The 21,500-nt window shown below is 40.0% G+C and overlaps 1 protein-coding gene across 1 annotated transcript in view; it reads left to right on the forward strand.

Annotated features, from left to right (window-relative positions):
• The first annotated feature begins 1,357 nt into the window (after positions 1-1,357).
• The window catches only part of AGO2 (argonaute RISC catalytic component 2), a 175,557-nt gene continuing 155,414 nt past the window's right edge, over positions 1,358-21,500 (forward strand). The window contains exon 1 of the mRNA XM_036763392.1: positions 1,358-1,736. Within this exon, the coding sequence (XP_036619287.1) occupies positions 1,715-1,736 (22 nt within the window). The 5' untranslated portion in view covers positions 1,358-1,714. The remainder of the gene's footprint in view (positions 1,737-21,500) is intronic.

Below are 21,500 nucleotides of genomic sequence, written 5' to 3' on the forward strand. Positions count from 1 at the left end.
TTTAAAAAAATGCTCCAAATTACTAATAATGAGAGAAATTTATATTAAAGCAACTGAGGTTCCACTTAATACCCATCGGATTGGAGTTGATTTTTTTTAAATTGGAAAAAGGGCTATTTTGGCCTTTGCAATAGTATTAAGTTCTTAAAAGTCATCTAAGGTTGGTCCTATGAGAGATGCTTATTAGTTAGGCCTACATAAGCCACTGCAGATCTGGCTTGGACTCTGCTTCTGAGAGTCTAAGGTGCTAATTTTAGCTTCTGGGTCTTCAAGAGTGGATTTGGGCTGGACCAGGAGGTGGCGTATTGGTCATGTGTTTGGTTGAGCAGGGTGTATGTATAAGTTCAAATACAAGACAGTTATAAAGCTTTCTGACATCCATCAGCTCAGTGCATTTTCCAAGTCTGAATGATGAGCAGGAAATTATAGTGAGGGCTGTACACGTTTACTGTGAATTCTAGCGTTGTCTGCATTCGTGATTTTAAATAATACAGAATATCATGAGTCTTCAGGTAGTTGGCTTGTCTGGTTGTCCCAGAGCTGTCGTAGTCTATTTCCCGATAACCCACTTCCCCAATCACCACCCTAACCCTCTAGGGTCACATTAGACCGGAGCAGGAATAGAGGGGGAAGAATACTGGAAGAAATGTAGCCTCCATGAGAGAGGTTCTACAGGTTGCAAGAAGACCCTAGTTCTCTTTGCAGGAAGACCCCAATTTTCTTTGCTCTACGGACCAGCCCAACCTCATCTTCCCTAGCCTTTCCCTCTCCCTCTTTCTCCATCTTCAAGGACACGGGAAAAGAGGTTACCCTTTCACCTTCCTACCTCATAACCCGCCGAAGTATTTCCCCGCCTCCAACCAATATTCCCCGCCAAAAAAGAAAAAAAATTCCAAGCCTGTCAGCTAACATTTATCAGATCTCTCGGCGCGCTAACGTAAACCTGAGCTACCATCGGGGGTGGCTAAGTTTAAACATCTGCTGGCTGTAGAGATCTTTTTTCCTGCTGCCCTTTCTCTCTAGCACAGCCAGTTCCCGCCCCCCCTTCGCCCCCCCAGATGCTTTGGGTTTTAGGCTCCCCCGCCTACCAGCCTAGACCCAGCGTTGAACCTGACGCCGGGCCCCGCCTAATACTCTCGTCACTACCCCCAGCTCCTCCTCCCTCCTTCCCCCACCCAGGCCCCACTCCCCCCTCAACCCCCCCGCGCCACCCCCCCCCTCCCCCCGCCATCGCCTCCCGCCGTCTCCACCCCCGTATGGCCTCTGTGAAAACCCGGCGGTCTGTACAGTACAGCCCGCACTGCACGTTGCAAGCTCCCCTTTCTCGTCAGCCGTCACCACTGGGCATGCTCATTTAGTCAGGGCTGGGTTCCCCCCTCCCTTCTTGGTCGCAAGTAGCTTTCCTTCCCCCCCCCCCCTCCTCTTTTCTCCCCTCTTCTGCACTACAACGGCTCCCCGGCTCCCGGCGGCTGGCCGGCCCTCCCTCCCTCCTTCCTTCCCTCTTCCCTTCCCTCCCTCTCTCTCCCCCTTCCTTCCCTCCCTCCTTCCTTCCTTCCCTTCCCCTCCACTCCTCTGCCGGCACAGTGTCGCGTAAACCTGTTTGGTGAGGCGCCCGCCTGAAGGCGCAGGGTCGGACCGCGCTCGCGGCTGCTGCGTTGGGGGGGCCTGATTCTCACTCCTTGGCTCCCGGGAGCCCCCCTGCCCAGGAACAGACATGTATTCGGGAGCAGGACCCGGTGAGTACTCGGGCTTTTTACTCAGGTTCTTAATGTGGTTACCGGTTCGGGGTGGGGGTGTGTGGGGGCAAGGAGAAGGCCGTCTGGAAATGGAGGGGTGGCTTTTCTCTCTTTTCTCACCCCCTTTTGAAACGTGTGGGGTTGTTGGCGGCTAAGGCTTGGGGGCTGAGAGTGGGACGCGCGCACTCACACACACACACACACACACACATCCACACACACCTCAGGGGAGAAGCTGGGGGCTAGAGGCGCTGGCGGGGTGACTGGGGCAGGGGCTGAGTCTGAGCGCGCGCTCCTCACTCCTTCTCTCGCTCGCGCACACCCCGGGAGCAAAGCGGAGGGCGCGAGGCGCTCGGAGGCGGCGGCTGTGGTGGCTGTTGCTGGGGGCTGAGAGCGGGGAGCGCGCACTTACACACACACACACACACACACACACGCAGGCAGCGCGAGGCGCTGGGCGGCTGCTGTTGCTGGGGCTGAGTGCGGGGCACGCGCACTCACACACACACCCCGGGAGTCAAACGCACCCCAGACTTTCCTCCTCGCAAGCCCCAGGCCCCGGTCTCCGCTCCTCGCACCAGTCCCGATGGTGCGGCGGGCCATCCCCAGTTCTGTTGGGTACTCGGCTGCGGGTCGTCTTCCTACCTGGGGTGGGGGCGGGGGGCGGCAAGTGGCGGCCGCTATGCTCAGTCCCATATCCCTTTTCCAGCCCCCAGGTCGCCGGCGCCGCCACCGCCACCACTTAAACCCACCGTCACTCCTACACCTTCCTTCACTAGGCCGTCTCCTCCCGAGTTGCCTGGACTCCCTCCTTTTTAAAGTGCTTAGTAGCTGGGGAGAAAACTACAACAAATCGAGGCAGCATTTATTAAGCGCTTTCTATGTGTCAGGCGCCAGGGATACAAAGACAAAACCGAAATATTCCTTTCTCTTAGTCGAGGAGAGGACCCGGTTGTTTCTCCCCGCCCCACCGTGAAGACCTTGCACGCCGCCTCCCGCCCTCCCGCTTTCCTCGCCAGACGTCTGGCCGTAGGGGGTTTGCAGCCCCCGCGGCTTCTGGGACTGCGCCTAGGCCCCACGAGGAGCCTGAAGGGCTGAGGCAAGACTTGGGGAGAGCTGTATCCCACTCTGGTATCCCCTCAAAACAAACAAACGCTTGGTATATCCTCCCTCCTTCCAGATGCCCGAACTTTCCCCTCTGTCTCCCGTCTTGGGTCGTATTAAATCCGTGGGCTCAGTTTCTGGGGGCTTTTGGCCGGGGATCGGGGGAGGGAAGGAGTGGGAGGATGGAAATTCCTTCTCTAGCTTTACTCAGGGTTTCCTTCCCGTCGCCTCATTACTATGTTGGTTCAAGTTCCTGTTGGGGGGACTACGACGACGACGACGACATAGTACTAGATTCCCAATTCCCTGCTTGAAGGAGAGAGAACCTATTGATTTTGAATCGTGATCTTGTCCTAAACTCTCTTGAGTGAACTCAGTTTTGTGGTCTTTTTTCTTTATTGCAAGCGCTTTTCTACTTCCCCTGTGAGGCAGGTCTGGAAGGGCTGAATTGTAGCCAATTCCTGTTGGTGGAGATTCAAACTTTCTCCCGATAGGGATTTGAAACCTTTAAAACATTTGTCTATGTTTTATATATGTCATCATAGTTCTAGATTATCTTGCCGCCTTCTATTAATGTGTTGCTTTTCCTTTCAGAATTTACTTGATGAAACTTGCAAGGCCTGATGTTTTCCTTTAGCGCCTCCTTTTCCTAGTTAGCCTCTTTTATTTTGTAGACAAGTTCTCAGAAGCTTGAAGCCATCGCAGACAGCTTAAAAAAGGAGTAGGAATGGGAAAGGGGATTTAAAACTCTTGATTTGATTAGCAACTGGGCACGATGATTGTCAAGATATTAATGTTTTTCTTGCCTTCAGTCTCTCCTTTTAAAATGTCTTAATGCACAATTTTGCCAAGTGCATCCACCAGGCATCTCCAGTTTGTCTTCTCAGAGATGTTGGAGCGTTCTCACTATACTACGCAGAGCAAGGATTGGTTCTAACCCTTAAATGTGCTTCCTGTTTCACTACACCCATTTAATACCCTGTACACTACAGGTAGATTTCTTGCTACACCTTGGCCTTCCATCTTAAAGCCTTTGCTCTCTGGCTGTTTTTCATCCTTGCCAAAACATCCTTCAGAGCCCCACCTCAACATTCATAGCACGTCATATTTTTGCATATAGTTATCCCTACATTTATTATATGTAAATGTCGAATTTCTGTCTCAAACCTGCTTTTATCTTAAGGCACCATTCTCAACTTTAGGAAAAAAACTCTCTGGTGCTTAGTAATTAATTATTGAAGGAATAATGATCATTTTGGTTTTAATACACTGGCATTTTTAAAGGTATATTAGATAATGAATTAGTCATGTTCCAAACTTAAGAATTTGAAGGCTCTTAGAATATAAAATACTAAGATTTTAAACACTGCAGTTCTCCAGAGATAGTCTTGAGACAACACATAACATTGATTTGCAAGTGATTGTAATGTGGTTGTGGTAAAATTCAGTCTTTGGTGAGGGAAAAAATTAAAAGTGCTATATGATGCTGTCTTGGTCAATAGTAGTTTTGGGGAGAAACTCACAGAATTCAGCCTGCATATATGCATACTTAATCAGATAGCTGTAATTTGAATTATTGAAGGTATATGCTTTTAATTAAAATAAGCAGGTTTTTTTAAAAATAGTTTTCTTGGTAATATACTGAACTTAGAAACTTGAATTATGAAAAGATGACATAACTTAAAAGTTTGAATTATGGATGATTTAAGATCTAGTTTTATTTCTTCCATGTAGATAATAGTTATAGATAATTTAACAAACTCTTGTCAAATACCTCTGCAAAGCAAGGCTAAGACTATGGAGGATATTGAAAACAAAAGATCTTTGCTAACATGGATAGAATAATTCTGGTATTATTATAAATATTCACTTATAAAACTAAGAGTTAATTAATGAAAAACATTCAAGAGATTTTCCTTCATAATATCACGGTAAAGTCCTATAGAATATAAAATTCAATTGTTGACACCGGAGGTGAAGTCCACTCAGTATTTACTTTCTCCTTGAAAAAAAAAAAGGAATTTCCTTACGCTCATTAAAGATAAAATGTAAAATAAGAAAAATTTATGGAAGAATTTATTTTAAATTGTTTACTTAAAATCAGATTTTTTTATTCTTATAAATCAGTCAAATCTGATAGAAGTTTTATTAGACTTACACTAAATATTGCATGGCTAATTATTGCAGTTTGCTACAAGTAATCACTTATGATATTTGCTACACTTAGAAACAATCTAAATAGGATTATATTTTTTGTTGTTGAGAAATACTGAAACATCATGGGTATGGTAGTGTAATTTAAATCCTTCCTTTGTGACACATTCTGTAAAATACCCATTCCTTTAAGTTGGTGTCTCTAAAAGCAGGAATGGATCTTTAGAGTTAACAGATTTCCAGTGTGAAATTGTATCTTTCCTCGTGCTACAGTGAAGCTAGTTTGAGAAGGCACTTCTAGTTTCAGTTGCTGTAGTAAACTTTTCCTTTGGCTAATAATTATTTTGCCTCTTTCGTCCAGATGTAAATTTAGGGAGAAAATGTTGAGATGCAAACTTAAAGAGAATGGTTTTTATGTTTCTTGGTATGTATACTAAGAGGTTTTTGGTTGTAGATAGCAGATTTTTCTCCCTGGTTACTGGTTGTGCGGCATGAAGTAAATAGAGGTTGCCAAATTTCATTGATTGTATTGCTGATAGGTGGGTTAAAGGACATTGTAATCCATTGTGTCAGCTTGATAAAATTTGTTATTGAGAGTTTAATGTTGCAAATCCTTCTAATGTAACATCTATTATTTACATGCTTTGCTTTAGATGTTATGTTTGTTGTTTTAATGCATTACTTTGTACTAGAAGTAGTATTCATTCTGAAACCTTTTTATCTCAGATTTCATTTTTCTTTCCTTCTCAATTAAAATAGGGAAGGGAAAAGGGAACATTTGTTATCCATCACCTACTATGTGGCAGGCACTGTGGCTAAGCACAGTGTAAAACATACAGATATTTTCTCATTGTCATTGCTTACCACAATAATTTTTTTTCATTTAATCAAGATTTTTCTTAACATGATATTAACTAGTAATTTGTTTGTGTGTGTGTGTGTGTGTGTGTGTGTGTGTGTGTGTGTGTGTGTGTGTGGCATAATAATAACAATAATAGCTAACATTATGGAGTATCTACTATGTGCCAGGCACTGTGCTGAGTGCTTTACTAATAGTATTTCATTTGATCCTTAGAACAACCCCGGGAAGTAGGTGCTATTATTATCATCCACATTTTACAGTTGAAAATAGATTAAGTGACTTGCCCAAGATCATTCAGCTATTATCTGAGACTGAATTTGAACTCAGATCTTACTTGCTTCAGTTTTCTGATTCTGGAGAATACTATTTTATTTAACATTCTTATCAACTAAAATGCTAGATTTACAAGTTAAATTTGATTGAGGAATAGAGATTTTAATACCTATAAGCCTTGTGAATTTTTTAAAAATTGGCTATTCAAATGTAACTAATTGATTTGAGTTTTTCTGTTATATTTTTAGGTATTATTCTCGAATGTCTGTCTCACCAAAACTACCTTCATATCTTTTCTTGGTGATTTTTCAGGCTTGTTTAATTCATTACCTTCTTACCTCCCCTACTTCATCCTCATCCACTATTCTTTTGCTAAACCTAAGGTTTTCGTTATGAAGTAACTAAACTTGTTTTCATTCAGTTTGCAAAGCAATAAATGCAAAAGGTGTTTGAGTTACAAAGACAAAAAAAAAATTCTGCCCTTTAGGAACTAACTTTCTACCGGGAGGATACAAGTTTGTTCATTTTTAATCTTTTCTGACTGTTTTCCCCTAAGTTTTACTTTAAAGATTTGTTAAGTACCCTTTTTTTTTCCTGATATTTCAGTCAGTAAATATCTGCTCTGTGCCTGGCACTGTGCTAGACCTGGGGGTGCTAAGACAAAAAAGTTTACTCTCTAGGAGCTGACCTTCAATTTCTTAAAATAATATGTACCCCCAAAAATATGGAATGTATTGGTTAACTAAATTCTAAGTAATTTGGGCAGGGGAGCCACTTTGGTGTCAGGGAAGGTTTCTTCTTGAAGGAAGTAGCAGACAGGCAACGAACATTTATTAAGAGCCTATTATGTGCCAGGCAGTGTGCTAAGTGCTAGGGACACAAATACAGAAAAGACAGTGCCTGTCCTCAGGGAACTTACCATCTAATAGGGAGTCGACAAACACCTAAAAGGAAGCTGACCATAAGAAGAGGAATGCAGCTGTCTAGGAAATAAAGAGATGGCTGGCCTGGGCCCCCTCCTTAAATGGAGGTTTTGGAGCTCATGAGGGAAGGGATTAAGTATTTATATAGAGCCAACTATGTGGCAGACACTGTGCTTAACAGGTATTGTCTCATTTGATCTCTCAGTAACTCTATGAGGTAGGTGCCTTTATTATCCTCATTCTGCAGTTGAGGAAACTGAGACAAACAGAGGTTAAGTGACTTGCACAGGGTTACACAGGTAGCAGGCATCTGAGGGTGAATTTGAACTTACAATTTCCTGACTCCAGGCCCAGCACTCTCTCCACTTGTACCACTCACTTAGCTGCCTCTCAGTGGGGTAGAGGGTACTAATGAGGTGTGAGTAGGATGATGAGATTCCCCAATGATGGGGTCTCTTCATTGAATTCCCTCATATTAGTTCCTATGGCTTTATTAGGAATAGGGTCTAGATATCTTATTTCTTTGGTACAGGGAACTCCTTAGTTAGGAAACTCCCTTTACCAATGCAGGTTGGTTAAGTGACATACTTAGGGACACATCCAGTATATGTCCAAGGTGGGATTTGAACCCAGGTCTTCTTGATTTAAGGTCTGCTTTCTACCCACTGTCAATTAAGCTTCCTCTCTTTACTCTGTCGTAAGCTCCTTAAAGCCAGGACTCAAATAATTTATATCACTGTCCCACATAGTAGATACAATAAATGCATTGAATTAGTAAGTATAAAGATTATAATTTTTAAAAGATCTGCTTAATTTCTTTTTGATCCAGGTATTGGATAGGGACATGGAATGATCCTGTGATTTTCATATTATATAAGGAACTCTGTGGTGAGGAAATTCCCTTTATTAATGCAGGCCATCACTTTCCCTGCAATTATTATAGTCCTAGAGAGTTTCTCCAGGTCACACAGCCAGTATGGGTCAAACATGGCACTCGAACCCAAGTTTTCCTGGCTCTTAAGATCCTTTCTCTATCCATTACCTCCACAATACTTCTTTTGATGAAGGAAATTGATGACTGGTCAATATTTGCAAATCTTTTCTCCTTTAGAATCTCTCTAGAAAATCCATCAGTTTCATAAATATTGCCATTCATTATGATCAAGATAGTTAAAACATTCTTTGTAGATTCCTTTCTTAGTGTAGGCTTTTGTGAGTTGGATTATCCATGTAATGGAACTTGAGTCATAGATTGTAACCTTAGGGTCTGTCCTGGGCCCTCTTCTCTTTCTCTATTCTACTTCACTTGGTCATCTCATCAGCTCCCATGGATTTAATTTCCATCTCAAATTTACCTGCCACAATCTCTCTGCTGACCTCCATTCTTACATCTTCAACTGTCTTTCAGATATCCCAAACTGTATGTCTAGTAGACATCTTAAACTTAGTATTTCCAAAACAGAAGTAATTATCTTTGCCTCCACACTCTCAGCTCTCCTATCATCCCTATTACAATAGAGGGAAAGACCAACTTCCTGGTCTCTCAGGCTCGAAATCCAGGAGTCATTCTGGATTTCTCACTATCTCTCACCCTCTATATCCAAGCTGTTGCTAAGGCCTGTTGGTTTCATCTTTGCAACATTTGTCCAATATACCTCCTTTTCTCCTCTGACACTGCCACTGCACCAGTATAAGTCCTCATTACCTCATGCCTGAATTATTTCAATAGTTTACTGATAGGTCAGCCTGCCTCAAGTCTTTTCCCACTCCCAGTCTATCCTCCATTCAGTCACTAAAGTGATTTTCCTAAAACTGAAGGTCTAATCATGTTATACCCTTACCCAGTAAATTCCAGTGGCTCCCTGTTGCCTCTAGGAGCAAATACAAAATACTGTTTGGCATTCAAATCCCTTCATAACCTTCAAAACTCCCTCTTACCTTTCCAACCTTATACCTTGCTCACCCACATGTACCCTTGGATTTAGCAACATTGGCTTCCTGACTGTTCCATGAACAAGACAGTCTGTCTCTGACTCAGGGCATTTTCTCTGGCTGTCCCTCATGTCTGGAATACTGTCCCTCTACTCCAACTACTGACATCCCTGGCTTCCGTTAAGTCCTAATTAAAATGCTACCTTCTACAGGAAGTCTTCCTCAATCCCTCTTAATTCTGGTGCCTTCCCCCTGTTATTTCCTGTTTATCCTATATATAGGTTGCTTCATAGAAATTTGCACATTGTTCCCCCATTTGATTGTAAGCTCCTTGAGAGTAGGCATTGCCTTTTGCCTCTTTTTGTATCTCTAGTGCTTAGCACAGTGCTTGGCACATAGTAGGTGTTTACTAAATGTTTATTAATTGATTGATTTAGGGCTCTACTGCTCTTACTTTTTCTTGCACGTTTGTAAATGTTGGTTGACTTCAATTAAATTGCTCTTAGCTTTTTCAGAGTTAGTAAGGTATGGTGTGAAAAAGCACTAGAGTTCACTTTGGTACATTGAGTGGATTGAGTGTCAGGCCTGGATTCAGGGAAACCTGAATTAGGCACTTAATAAATACATGTTTCCTTGCTATGCTACTGAATGATTATACAAATCTTGGACAAATCACTGAGTCTGAGAATGTGAGAGTTGAAAGGGACTTTAAGGATTGTTTCATCCAACCCCTTCAATTTATAAATGAGGAAACAGATGTAGAGAATGGAAATGACTTGTCCTAAGTCACATAACTAATTAATAGAGTAGGATTTAGGAGCCATTCTAGGCCTTTTGCCTTTGCTGTAATACCCAGTTATTTTTCACTTCTAGCCCTCCTCTGCAAAATGAGGAGTTTAAATCCCTTTGTCTATATTAACTCTGACCCTGGGCAGGTAGCTTACCAGTTCTAAGCCTCAGTTTCCTTATCTGTAAAATGGATAGACTTGTGAGGATCAAAAAAGTTTTAAGTTTTAGTGGTCTCCTATCATTTTAGATTCTGATTAGATACAACTTTCCTTGATTGCTATTAACAATGTCTTTTTCTCTTCTCACATGCTAGTGCCTTCCATTACTTTGGTGTATTCTTATGTACTTGTTGCCTCCCCAATAGAATATAGGTTCTTTGAGGGCAGAGACTGTTTAATTTTTATGTTTTTATAACCACTTCCTAACACAGTAAAGCTGTTCATAACCTGGCCTCATCCTATCTTTCCATTCTTCTTATATATTACTCCCTTCAACACTACGGTCTAGCTAGCCATAATTGCCTACTTGCTATTCTTTCCTCACACAAGATTCTTCATCTCTTCTCCATGCCTTTGCATTAAATGCCCCTTATGCTTGGAATGTCCTTTCTCCTCACCTCTGCTTCTTAGAGCCTCTGACTTCAAGTCTCAGTTCTACAGTCCTTTCCCAATCCCATAACCGCTGGTGCTTTCTCCTTGAAGGTTAGCTATTGTCTTCTCTGTGTGTATAGTATTTATATATGCACATACATACACATATACACATATATAAATACATACACACACACTTAATAATGTACATTTCGTCTCTTTTTCCCCTCACATTAGCTTCCTGAGGAAGGGACTGGGTTTGTTTTGTTTTTGCTATTTCTTTGTATACTGAGCTCTTAGCACAGTTCTTGGCACATAATAAGCACTTAAATGTGTAATGATTTTTGTTTCTCACTTATGTATCTGAATAGAAAAAATATAAAGTTTCTGTCATAGCAGTCTTTAATTTGAAAATTTTTATTAACTATTATAGTTTTGCTCAGTTTTTAAATTTAGCTTGCACTGTTTACTGAGCACTAATTTTTTTTTTTAAACTTTAGCTATTCTTTATTATCATTGCAGAGCACTGTCAATCCATCCATCTATCCATCCATACACACCTCCCTCAGGTGCGGGCTCTGGGGACCAAGGGGACCAAGTGGTGCCCCACGTGATCCAGAGTGTTTGCACACTTTGCACACAGGCTGTCCATGCTGACAGCAGAAAAGCGTGAAGGACTCTGAATGCTGGCCACAGTGGTCCTGGGGGAGCTCCTCTGGCTGGGGGTGCTGCAGCCACCAGGCTGGTCCAGAGCTCCATGGGGGCTCTCCCCGGGAAGAAGGCGTGGCAGCTGGTGCCGCAGGGGACAGTGACTGGGTCCTGGAAAAAGTTACTGCAGGCAGGGCAGATGAGCTCCTTCTCCAAGGACCATATCACTAGGGTGATGTCCATGGCTTCTAGGCAGGAACATGGAAGCTGGCAGGGATTGGGGGAAGGTGTGCTACTGAGCACCAAATTGAGTGTCTTAGGCAGATTTTTTGAAAAATTGAACACTTGATGCTAATCTTGAAGAAGCTAATTTAGTTGGGCAGACTGGTGCAATAGATAGAACCTTGGACAGGGAGTCAGGAAGAGCTGAAATTAAATTCTGCCTGTTACTACCTGTGCAAATTTGGGCAAGTGGCTTAAATTTGGTCTGCCTCAGTTTTCTCATCTGTAAAATGGAGATAATAATAGCACTTATCTTTCAGGGTTGTTATAAGAATAGAATAAAATTTATAAAGCTCTTTGCAAACTTTAAAGTGCTATATAAATGCAATTATATCAAAATTAATATAAGTGGGTACAAATTAAATCATTGTAATTAAGGTGAATTGGGGACTGTTTGTTTTAGAGTAAGTAGTTTGGGGTTAAGGTTTTGAATGTTGAGCCTTTGTGGAAAGGAGATAAAGAAACTTCCAGGTGAAAGGTAGGGAATATTCAAAGACACAGAAGATGGAAGGAGGAAGTCACTTGTGTGGGGGGTAGGGTGGAAGGGGAGATGATACTTTGATACTTTCACTTTGGTGGCTCAAATGTGATAATTTATACCTTGAAAGTGCTATATAAACTTCATTTATTATTTATCTAATCAATGTGAGCATTCCCACTCTGTGTCTATGGGGGGGTCAGGGATGATGAGCAGTTGGTTTAGTGAGATTTGAGTAAGAAAGGAGAGATGACTTGATGATCTGGTAAAGGAACTCACATAATGAAAACTGAAGACTTTTGTGATGCCTTTTCTAGTCAGGGCCTGGTGAGAAGAAAGATGAGAACTCACAGATACTTATTTCATAGTAACTTACTGCAGTTCATTCAGTTAGTGGTCATGCTTCACATTTTGAATTTAATAGGTTGAGTGACAGGAAGGGCCAGAATAGGAAAAGAGATTCAACACTAAAAAGTGTGACTTTGAACTATCAAAGCAAAACTGGTGTGGTTGGTGTTTTTAGGAGAGGGGAGGCATGAAAACATAAAAATTATGGATGTGGCTGAATGGAAAATGTTTGTAATATGAACATGGTTACTCCTCCTTTTTCTATTTAGCTGCTCTCCCCACATGCTTCGAGCTTTGTTTCCTGGCATTCTATCAGGCAATCTTGGAGTCAAGCTATTCTGGCCAGGTCTATGATGATTGACTTTCTTTGTATGGATTCTCTCTACAGACCATAAATCTGTATATTTTAGTTAGGAGGTGTTGATGGATATGAGAAGAGAGGTTATTTTTTCCTCATCAATATGAAATAATATTTAAGTGCTTAGTGTAAGCACAAAGCTTGTGTGAGGTATAATATCAAGCAAATGAGTCTTGCCAATTGTTAGCTTTTATTCTATGGAAGATTACATAAATGCTGACATAAATGTCAGTGCAACCAGATTCGTGGTTCTAATGTACTTTTGTTACTGGGATAGCCACAATGTTGGAATAACATTAAATTACAACCACTGATACCAACTGTTGGAACTAGTTCAACAAATTCACCATTTCTTGACCAACTGCTGTGTTCAGGTCACTGTGCTGGCTAGGACCAATTAGTTCTTTTTTGTTTGTTTCTAGCTAGTTAGAAAAGCTATAATGTTACCATCAACCAGGTTGGGGTATGTGTTTGTTTTTGTTTGCTTCTTCAGGAAGATTAAGATTTCTTAAATATGGAAAACATTTGTAAGGAGTACTTGAGTACTTGAATTCTCTCAGTGAAGCACTGCAATAACCTTGTGAGGTAGGTAAGGTATATATTATTATCCCCATTGTACAGATCAAGTATTGATCATTGTATAGATACGGGCACCTAACTGGCTCAATGGATAGAGCACTGGCTTGGAATCAGGAAGAGACTCATTTTTATGAGTTCAAATCTGGTCACAGACACTTAGTAGCTGTGTGACCCTGGGAAGGACATTTAACCCTGTTTGCCTCAGTTTCCTCAACTGTAAAATGAGCTGGAGAAGCACACTTCAGTATCTTTGCCAAGAAAACCTCAAATGGTGTCAGACACAACTGAAACAACTCAACAAACAAGAACAGATCAAGAAACTGAGAATCATAGATTTAATTTAATCAACATCTGAGACCACCTCGTACACCTCTAAGAGCAGTGCTTATTCCACCGTTCCATGGATCCATGAGTGCTTTCTCAGATCCCAGATATTAAGGGACAGAATTGAGCTGTTTTCTGACAGTGAGTTTGCCTATTGAGACTTTCACAGGTAAGTTCCTGGTTCACTGGAGGGGTTCAGGCAGAGGCCAGATGACTGACTACTTAGGGATATCCTGGGAGTGATTAATGTAATTAGATAAGGGTTTTTGAGGGGATTCATACTCAAATAATTTCTGGGTTCCTTTCTAACAGAGATTATTATCTATGATTCTGTAGTCTTTCAGAAAAAGGTAATCGGTACATCATGTTAAGCTTTGGTAACCATCAAGAGTTTTGGGGAGGATTGAAAAATCAGTATTGGGGAAAGTAGAGGTTTCTTGCTGCCCGTTAGGATGTAGTAGTAGAGATAACATTCCTAGAGTGGAAAGAGCACTGGGTTTGTAGTCAGGACCTTGGTTCAAATCTTGGGTTCAGTTACAAGTGTGACCTTAAACAAGTCATTTAACCTCATTAATTCCTTCCTCTTTTGTCTAGTGAAGAAGTTGGAATAGATCACTTCTAAGAATCATTCCAATTCTAAGCCCTCTGATCCTAGTTGGAGGCAAAAAGATAGTATTCCGTTTTTTGGAATTAGGTCTTTATTATTTTTATTTATTTATTTTTTTTAAAGAAGCCATTCTTTACCTCATTTTTTACTAAGCCTTAATCACTGAATGGGTGCCTGCCTCAGTCAAACTGAGACCTGTTAAGGACCTTGAAAGGGCCAAGGTCCCCCACTGCATCCTGGGCTATCTCCAGTTGTCCTGATCCATATCTGGCTACTGGACCCAGATGGCTCTGGAGGAGAAAGTGAGGCTGGTGACTTGGCACAGTTCTCCCTCACTTAAGTCCAATTCACTTTCACGTCATAGCATTACCTTCCTGACGTCATGGTCTTCTTCAAGAATGAAGGACAAACAGCAGCAGCAGATCTTTATTAGGGTTTCTTCTATAGCTTTAGATAGGTAGGGATGAGATAATGGAAAGGAAACATTTAATGGCTTTAAAGAGAGTCAAATCAAGTCAGTAAGCATTTATTAATCACATTTTATGTACCAGGTCACTCTGCTAAATACTGTGGATACAAAGAAAGGCCAAAAAACCAAGCAAACAAACAAAAAAAGCCAAAAAGACTTCCACAGGCTTGGTTCTCAAGGAGCTCAGAATCTAACAAAGGACTCAACGTGTAAACAGCTATGTACAAACAAGATATATACAGGATAAATTGTAGAGAAGACACTAAGATTAAGGAAGACTGAAAAGTCTTCTTGAAGACTATTCTCCCATTTGCAGAAGGTGGCAGAATAACGGAAAAAAAACATGGGGGGGCAGCAATGACACAGATAAAGAAGTCAGCATTCAGAAACCATTAGCCTCTTGTCCAATGATTGGAAGTTATTGCAGTAGTTCAGGTGAAGTTTACAGAGGAAGTGAGCGAGGGAGTGATGGGAAGTTTTCACTAATGACATTCTGGAGACACAAAGGGACAGTTCTGATGAAAATGAGAAAGGGTGAGGAGGGAGTTTTCTAAAGAAATCTATTTGTATGAATAGTAAGTTCACTAACCAATTTTGATTTTTAAAAGACATGTATAGATATACAGGTAGTAAAGATAAGTGTGGGTAATGGAGTGTAATTATTAAATCATGGCATGGCTCTGTAAGAATTAAAGTTCAGAAAAAAAAAAAAAGAATTAAAGTTCAGAATAAGCTGAGGCTGTTAAGGGGAAAAACAAGCAATATTAGTGAAAATAAGACAATCAAATAAGGGATAGAGCATTTCTGAGGTTGATGGAATAACTGAACTTGGTGAGAAAAGGCAAAGATGCTAATTATTATTTTGGCTCCCTTTTTCTTTTCCAAGGCTGGAAAAAGCAAAAATGGTTAAAAGATATTTGATGCTCAAGACAAGTAGAGATATAGCAAGAGAGCATCTAGCTGCTATGAATGAGCCTAAATCACGACATTAGCACTACATCACAGCATGCTGAAGGAATCAGTAGGTCTGACTGATGAACCACTAGCAGTGATCTTTTAAAAACTGTCAGACAAAGAAAAGCAAAGAGAATAGAATCTGCAAAACCACAAGCCAATGAAATTAACTTTGATTCCTGGCAAAATTCTAAAATGTATTATGAAACTAATGGTTGACAGAGAAGTAGAAAAGGAAGTGGCAATTGCAAAGGTCACATGGCTTCATCAAGAACAAGTCATGCTAGACTAACCTCATTTCCTTTTTTTTCATGATAGGATTAGTAGACTGGAGAATGCCATGCTTAGAACTTAGATAGATTTTGGCAAAACTTCTCACAAAAAATTTTTTAAGTATTTTTTCCAATTACATGTAAAGACAATTTTTAGCATTCATTTTAAAAAACTTGAGTTCCAAATTTTTCTCCCTCCCTCTTCCCCCCCCCCCGCCAAAAAAACAGTGAGCAATTTGACATAAGTTAGATGTCACAGAAGTTTCTTGTATTCTTCATGTAGATGGAGAAATGGAGGGAAGAGTTAGTAGTTATGTGGATTCAGAATGGATGGATTATAAACATAGTAACGAATGCTTTCATGTCAGTTTAGAAGGAAGTCTGTTTTGCTTTGTGCCGTTTAAAATTTAAAAGACTTGGATAGAGACATGGAGAAAATGTTCACCAAATTTACATATGACACATATCTGAGAGATAGTCTTATTAGACAAGGAGCCAAGAAGATCTTGTTTGGCTGGAGTGTTTGCCTGATTCCATCCCCAACCTCTCACTCCAATATCTAGTCTATTGCTAAGTCCTGTCATTCCTTTCTTTATAATATCTTTCTAATTTGTCCCCTCCACTTATACAGATGCCGCTATGGTATAGGCCCTCATCATCCCACACCTAAACTGTTGCAAAAGCCTTCTGGTTAGTCTCTCTGGCCCAAGTCTCCAAACTCCAGTCTGTCCTCCACTAAACTGCCAAAGTAATTTTTCTTAAAGTTCAGGTCTGAACATGTTACCCCTCCTATGCAATAAACTCCCAGTCACTCCCTGTTATGTCAAGGATAAAATATAAAATACTCTGGCATTTTAAAAGAACTTCACAATTTGGCCCCTTCCTACCTTTTCAGTCCTCATCTACTTTACTTCCCTCCAAATATTCTGCAAATCCAGCCCCACTAGCCTTCTTACTGTTTCTTGAACATGATATTCCATCCTTCCTATTCTGTTTTTCACTGTTGGTTCTCTGTGCCTAGAATGCTTTTCTTCTTTACATCTACCCTCCTGGCTTCCTTCAAGACTTTGCTCAAATCCCACCTTCTGTAGGAGACTTTTCTTAGTCTTTCTTGCAATTCTCCTCTCCCCACTAAACTCCCCTTTGACATGAGCTTTCATTTAAATGGTATGTATCTTTTATGTACAATTTTGTGAACGCTCCCTCCCCACTTAGAAGAATATAATCTTCTTAGGAGCAGGGACCATTAATTTTACCTTTCTTTGTATCCCCTGCTCCTAGTGCAGTGCCTGGCACATAAGCACTTAATAAATGCTTTCTGACTGCCTAGAATAAGCTCTTTGAAGAAAGAGACTGTTTCTTTTTTTTCTTTAAATCTCCAACACCTGTCGGAGTGTTTTGCATGTAGTAGATGCTTAATAAATGTGTTGCTTAAATGTGAAAATTAATATTTTTATTATCTAGGATCCATCCATATTTACACATTGAGGAACCTTGTTTAGATTGAATTTCATTGGAATAGGAGGGTTCCAGAACCAATCCACTGGGTGCATTGATAGTTCTGAGGAGACCTCAGGCTGTGTCTTATCTGAGCCTGGGGTTTTGGATAGGTTTCATCAGATCTTAGGATGTTAGAATGGTTGGTCAGCAAACATTTATTAAGTGCCTACTATGTGCCAGGCAATGTGCTAAACACTAAGGGTACAAAGAAAGAAAAAAGATAGTCCCTGCTGAGAAAAAAAGTCTTTTTAGCTTTCTTCCACATCATAAGAACTTTTTTTCCACACCATTCCCCTCCCTCTTGGGCCAAGGTAACTTATTATCAGAAGCTGCAGAGATGGTATTGGAGAACACTGGCTGTGTCCAGGAGGTAGGAAAGAGGGAAAGGTATCATTTGGCAAATTTCCTTCGTGAGAAGTAGCAGAGATGATGAAGAGTTAGAATTTTACTTTGTTGGTCGATAGGGAGAAGTATAGTTTCTTATGAACATTTAATCTTCAGTACCAGTATCCCAGGCTTTTGAGCACTCCCAGATCAGGTTTTTGTTGGAGAAAAGATGAGCAGGCTTAATTAACCAAGAAAGGAAGATGAAGAAAATGGGAAAGTTGGCTTTAAGAAGAGGAGTAAAAGCAAGAGAGAATGAGAATAGAGGGAAGGCTTGAGGCCCAAACTAGATTTGAGAATGGAAAGGGGTTGAGGAGAAGCTTAAAAACCTAAGAAAATTAATGAAAAGGATCAAAAATGGAAGGGGAAAGGACAAAGGAATTCCTAAGTAATGGGATAATGGGTGTAAGGAAAAAAAACTGGGTTTGCTTCTCTAATTCTTGGAGTACCCTCTGTGATAACCAATAGTCTCGTAAACCCCACCTTCTTAAGGCCTTTTGGGAATACTTGCTTCCAGCAACTTCTTTAGCAATCACTACTCATTAAACACTTAACAATAAAATCGTGCATCATTTTTTTTTTGAAGACCTATCCCTGCTTTCTGCTCTGTTAAATTGTAAGCCAGTTAAGGATAGATGCTGTGTTTCATATGTCCCTTTAGCCTCAACATTACTGTTTAAAAAAAAAGGTACTCAGTAAACGATGTTGTTAATGACATAGTGCATGTCCTGATTGTAAAATAGCATGATTTAAAAGAAAATTATTTAAGTGTTCAACATTCACTTCTATAAGATTTTGAGTTCTAAATTCTTGCCTCCCCCTGTTCCCTCTTCCCCAAGATGGCATGTAATCTGATGTAGACTGTACACGTACAATCATATTACACATTTCCACATTAGTCATGTTGTAAAGAATTATAACCAAAGGGAAAAACTATAAGAAAGAAGAAAAAAAGAGAGAGAGAGAAAATAGTATACTTCAATCTGCATTCAGGCTCCATAGCTCTTTCTCTGGATATGGATAGCATTTTCCATCATGAGTCTTTTGGAATTGTCTTAGATCCTTGTATTGCTGAGAAGAGCTAAGTCTGTCAAAGCTGATAGGTAATTGCGCAGTGTGGCTGTTACTGCATACAATGTTTTCCTGGTTCTGCTCACTTCACTCAGCCTCAGTTCATGTAAGTCTTCCCAGGTTTTTCTGAAGTCCACCTGCTCATCATTTCTTATGAAACAATAGTATTCCATTACATTCACATACCACAACTTGTTCAGCCATTCACCAATTGATGGGCATCCTCTCAATTTCTAATTCTTGGCCACCACAAAAAGAGCTGCTATGAATATTTTCGTACGTGTGGGTCCTTTCCCCATTTTTATGATCTCTTTGGGATACAGACCTGGAAGTGATATTGCTGGGTCAAAGGGTATGCACAGTTTTATAGCCTTTTGTGCATAGTTCCAAATTGCTGTCCAGAGTGGTTGGATCAATTTACAACTCCACCAACAATGCATTAGTGTTCCAATTTCGCACATCTCTAACATTTATCATTTTCCTGTTTTGTCATTAGCCAATCTGATAGGTGTGATGTGGTACCTCAGAGTTGTTTTGATTTGCATTTCTCTGATCAATAGTGATTTAGAGCATTTTTTCATATGACTGTAGATAGCTTTAATTTCTTCCTCTGAAAACTGCTTGTTCATATCCTTTGACCATTTATCAATTGGGGAATGACTTGTATTCTTATAAATTTGACTCATTTCTCTATATATTTTAGAAATGAGGCCTTTATCAGAGACACTGACTGTAAAAATTGTTTCCTAGCTTTCTGCTTCTTTTCTAATCTTGGTTGCATTGGCTTTGTGCAAAAAATTTTTACTTTGATAGAATCAAAATTATCCGTTTTACATTTCATAATGTTCTCTATCTTTTGTCTGGTCATAAATAGGTAAACTACTCCTTGCTGTCCTAATTTGCTTGTAGTCTTACCTTTTATGTCTAAATCACATGCCTGTTTTGACCTTATTTTGGTATGCAGTGTAAGATCTTGGTCTATGCCTAGTTTCTGCCATACTATTTTCCAGTTTTCCCAACAGTTTTCGTTAAATAATGTGTTCATGTCCCAGAAGTTGGAGTCTTTGGGTATCAAACAGTAGATTACTATAGTCATTGACTACTGTATCTTAGTGTACCTAACCTATGTCACTGATCCACCACTCTGTTTCTTAGCCAGTACCAAGTAGTTTTGATGACTGCTGCTTTATAATACAGTTTTAGATCTGGTATGGCTAGGCCACCTTCCCTTGCATTTCCTTTCGTCATTTCCCTTGATATTCTGGATCTTTTGTTCTTCCAGATGAATTTTGTTATTATTTTTTCTAGCTCTATAAAATAATTTTTGGGGAGTTTGACTGGTATGGCACAAATTAGTTTAGGTAGAATTGTCATTTTTATATTAGCTTGTCCTACCTGTGAGCAACTGATATTTTTTTCCAGTTATTTAGATCTGACTTTATTTGTGTGAAAAGTGTTTCATAATCGTGTTCATATAATTCCTAGGTTTGTCTTGGCAAGTAGATTCCCAAATATTTTATGATGTCTACAGTTACTTTAAATGGAATTTCTCTATCTTTTGCTCCTTGGTTTTGTTAGTAATATATAGAAACCTCCATGATTTATGTGGGTTTATGTTATATCCTGCAACTTTGCTAAAGTCGTTAATTATTATTTCAAGTGATTTTTTAGTTGATTCTTTAGAATTTTTTAAGTATATTATGATATCATTTGCAAAGAGTGATAGCTTTGTTTTTTCATTGTGTATTCCAATTCCTTCAGTTTTTTTTTTCCTTCTCTTATTGCTAAAGCAAAGTAGCATCATTTTAAAGAAAGCATGGCAACTTTGTTGTTGTTATGTCACTTTATTCATGTTTGCCTTTGTGACCCCATTTACCATTTCCTTCTCCAGCTCATTTTACAGATGAGAAAACTGAGGCAAACAGGGTTAAGTAACTTGCCCAGGGTTACACAGCTACTAAGTGTCTGAGGCCAGATTTGAACACATGAAGATGAGTTTTCTGACTCTAGGCCAGGGCATTCTATCCATTGCACCACCTAGCTACCCTGGTATGGGCAACTAATGTGACTAAATTTAGGAAAAATTAAACTGTAGCTTCTTCTAACCTCATTATATACAGAGTTAGAGTTGCTACAGTTCGCTAAGAGTATTGTGTGTGTTCCAGAGCACTTTGCAACAATATACATGAAATTGAAGTTTCTGATTTTGTTTGCTACATGTAAAGTCATAATAACATTTATGTAGCTTTTGGGATTGTTTCCATTACTTTTGCCATATCTACCTAGTATGAGTTGAAACTGTTCTTTTAGGGTGAGTCCTAGCTTTAACTGGTCATGGCCAATTTGTCAGATAACAGCAATTGTTATTCTTCAAGGTCAGGAAGGTTATTTTTGGCCCATGTAGCTTTCAGGAAAGAAGTTTTTCATCTAAGCCTTTCTTTTCTATCAAAAGCTATGTGTATATACTTTCTATGACTTAAAGAAAAAAGCAGTGAAAGCATGGTAGGGACCCAGAAGTTTAATAAAGTAATAAAATTAATTGAAATGTAACAAAAAAGTATACTTATTTAAATAATTCCTCCCTTATTTGAACTGCTTTAGTGTATTATATTTCTGTTGTACTTGTGTCATAGTTTCCCTTAGACTATAAGCTTCATGAAGGCAAAGAAAACTGCCTTTGATGGTTATTCCCTGTGTAACCTTGATAGCCACTGAGTTCTCCTGGGCTTTAGAGCTCTCGTGTCTAAAATGCAAGGAATAACAGGCCCAGAGCAATCAGAATTACTTACAGCTAAGCATGTCCTACAGATCTGTTGCCTCATAGGATGTATTACATACCAAGGAGCAGGCAATTCTGAAGATA

This window comes from Trichosurus vulpecula, chromosome 1, assembly GCF_011100635.1.
Source record: "Trichosurus vulpecula isolate mTriVul1 chromosome 1, mTriVul1.pri, whole genome shotgun sequence".
Lineage (NCBI taxonomy): Eukaryota > Metazoa > Chordata > Mammalia > Diprotodontia > Phalangeridae > Trichosurus > Trichosurus vulpecula.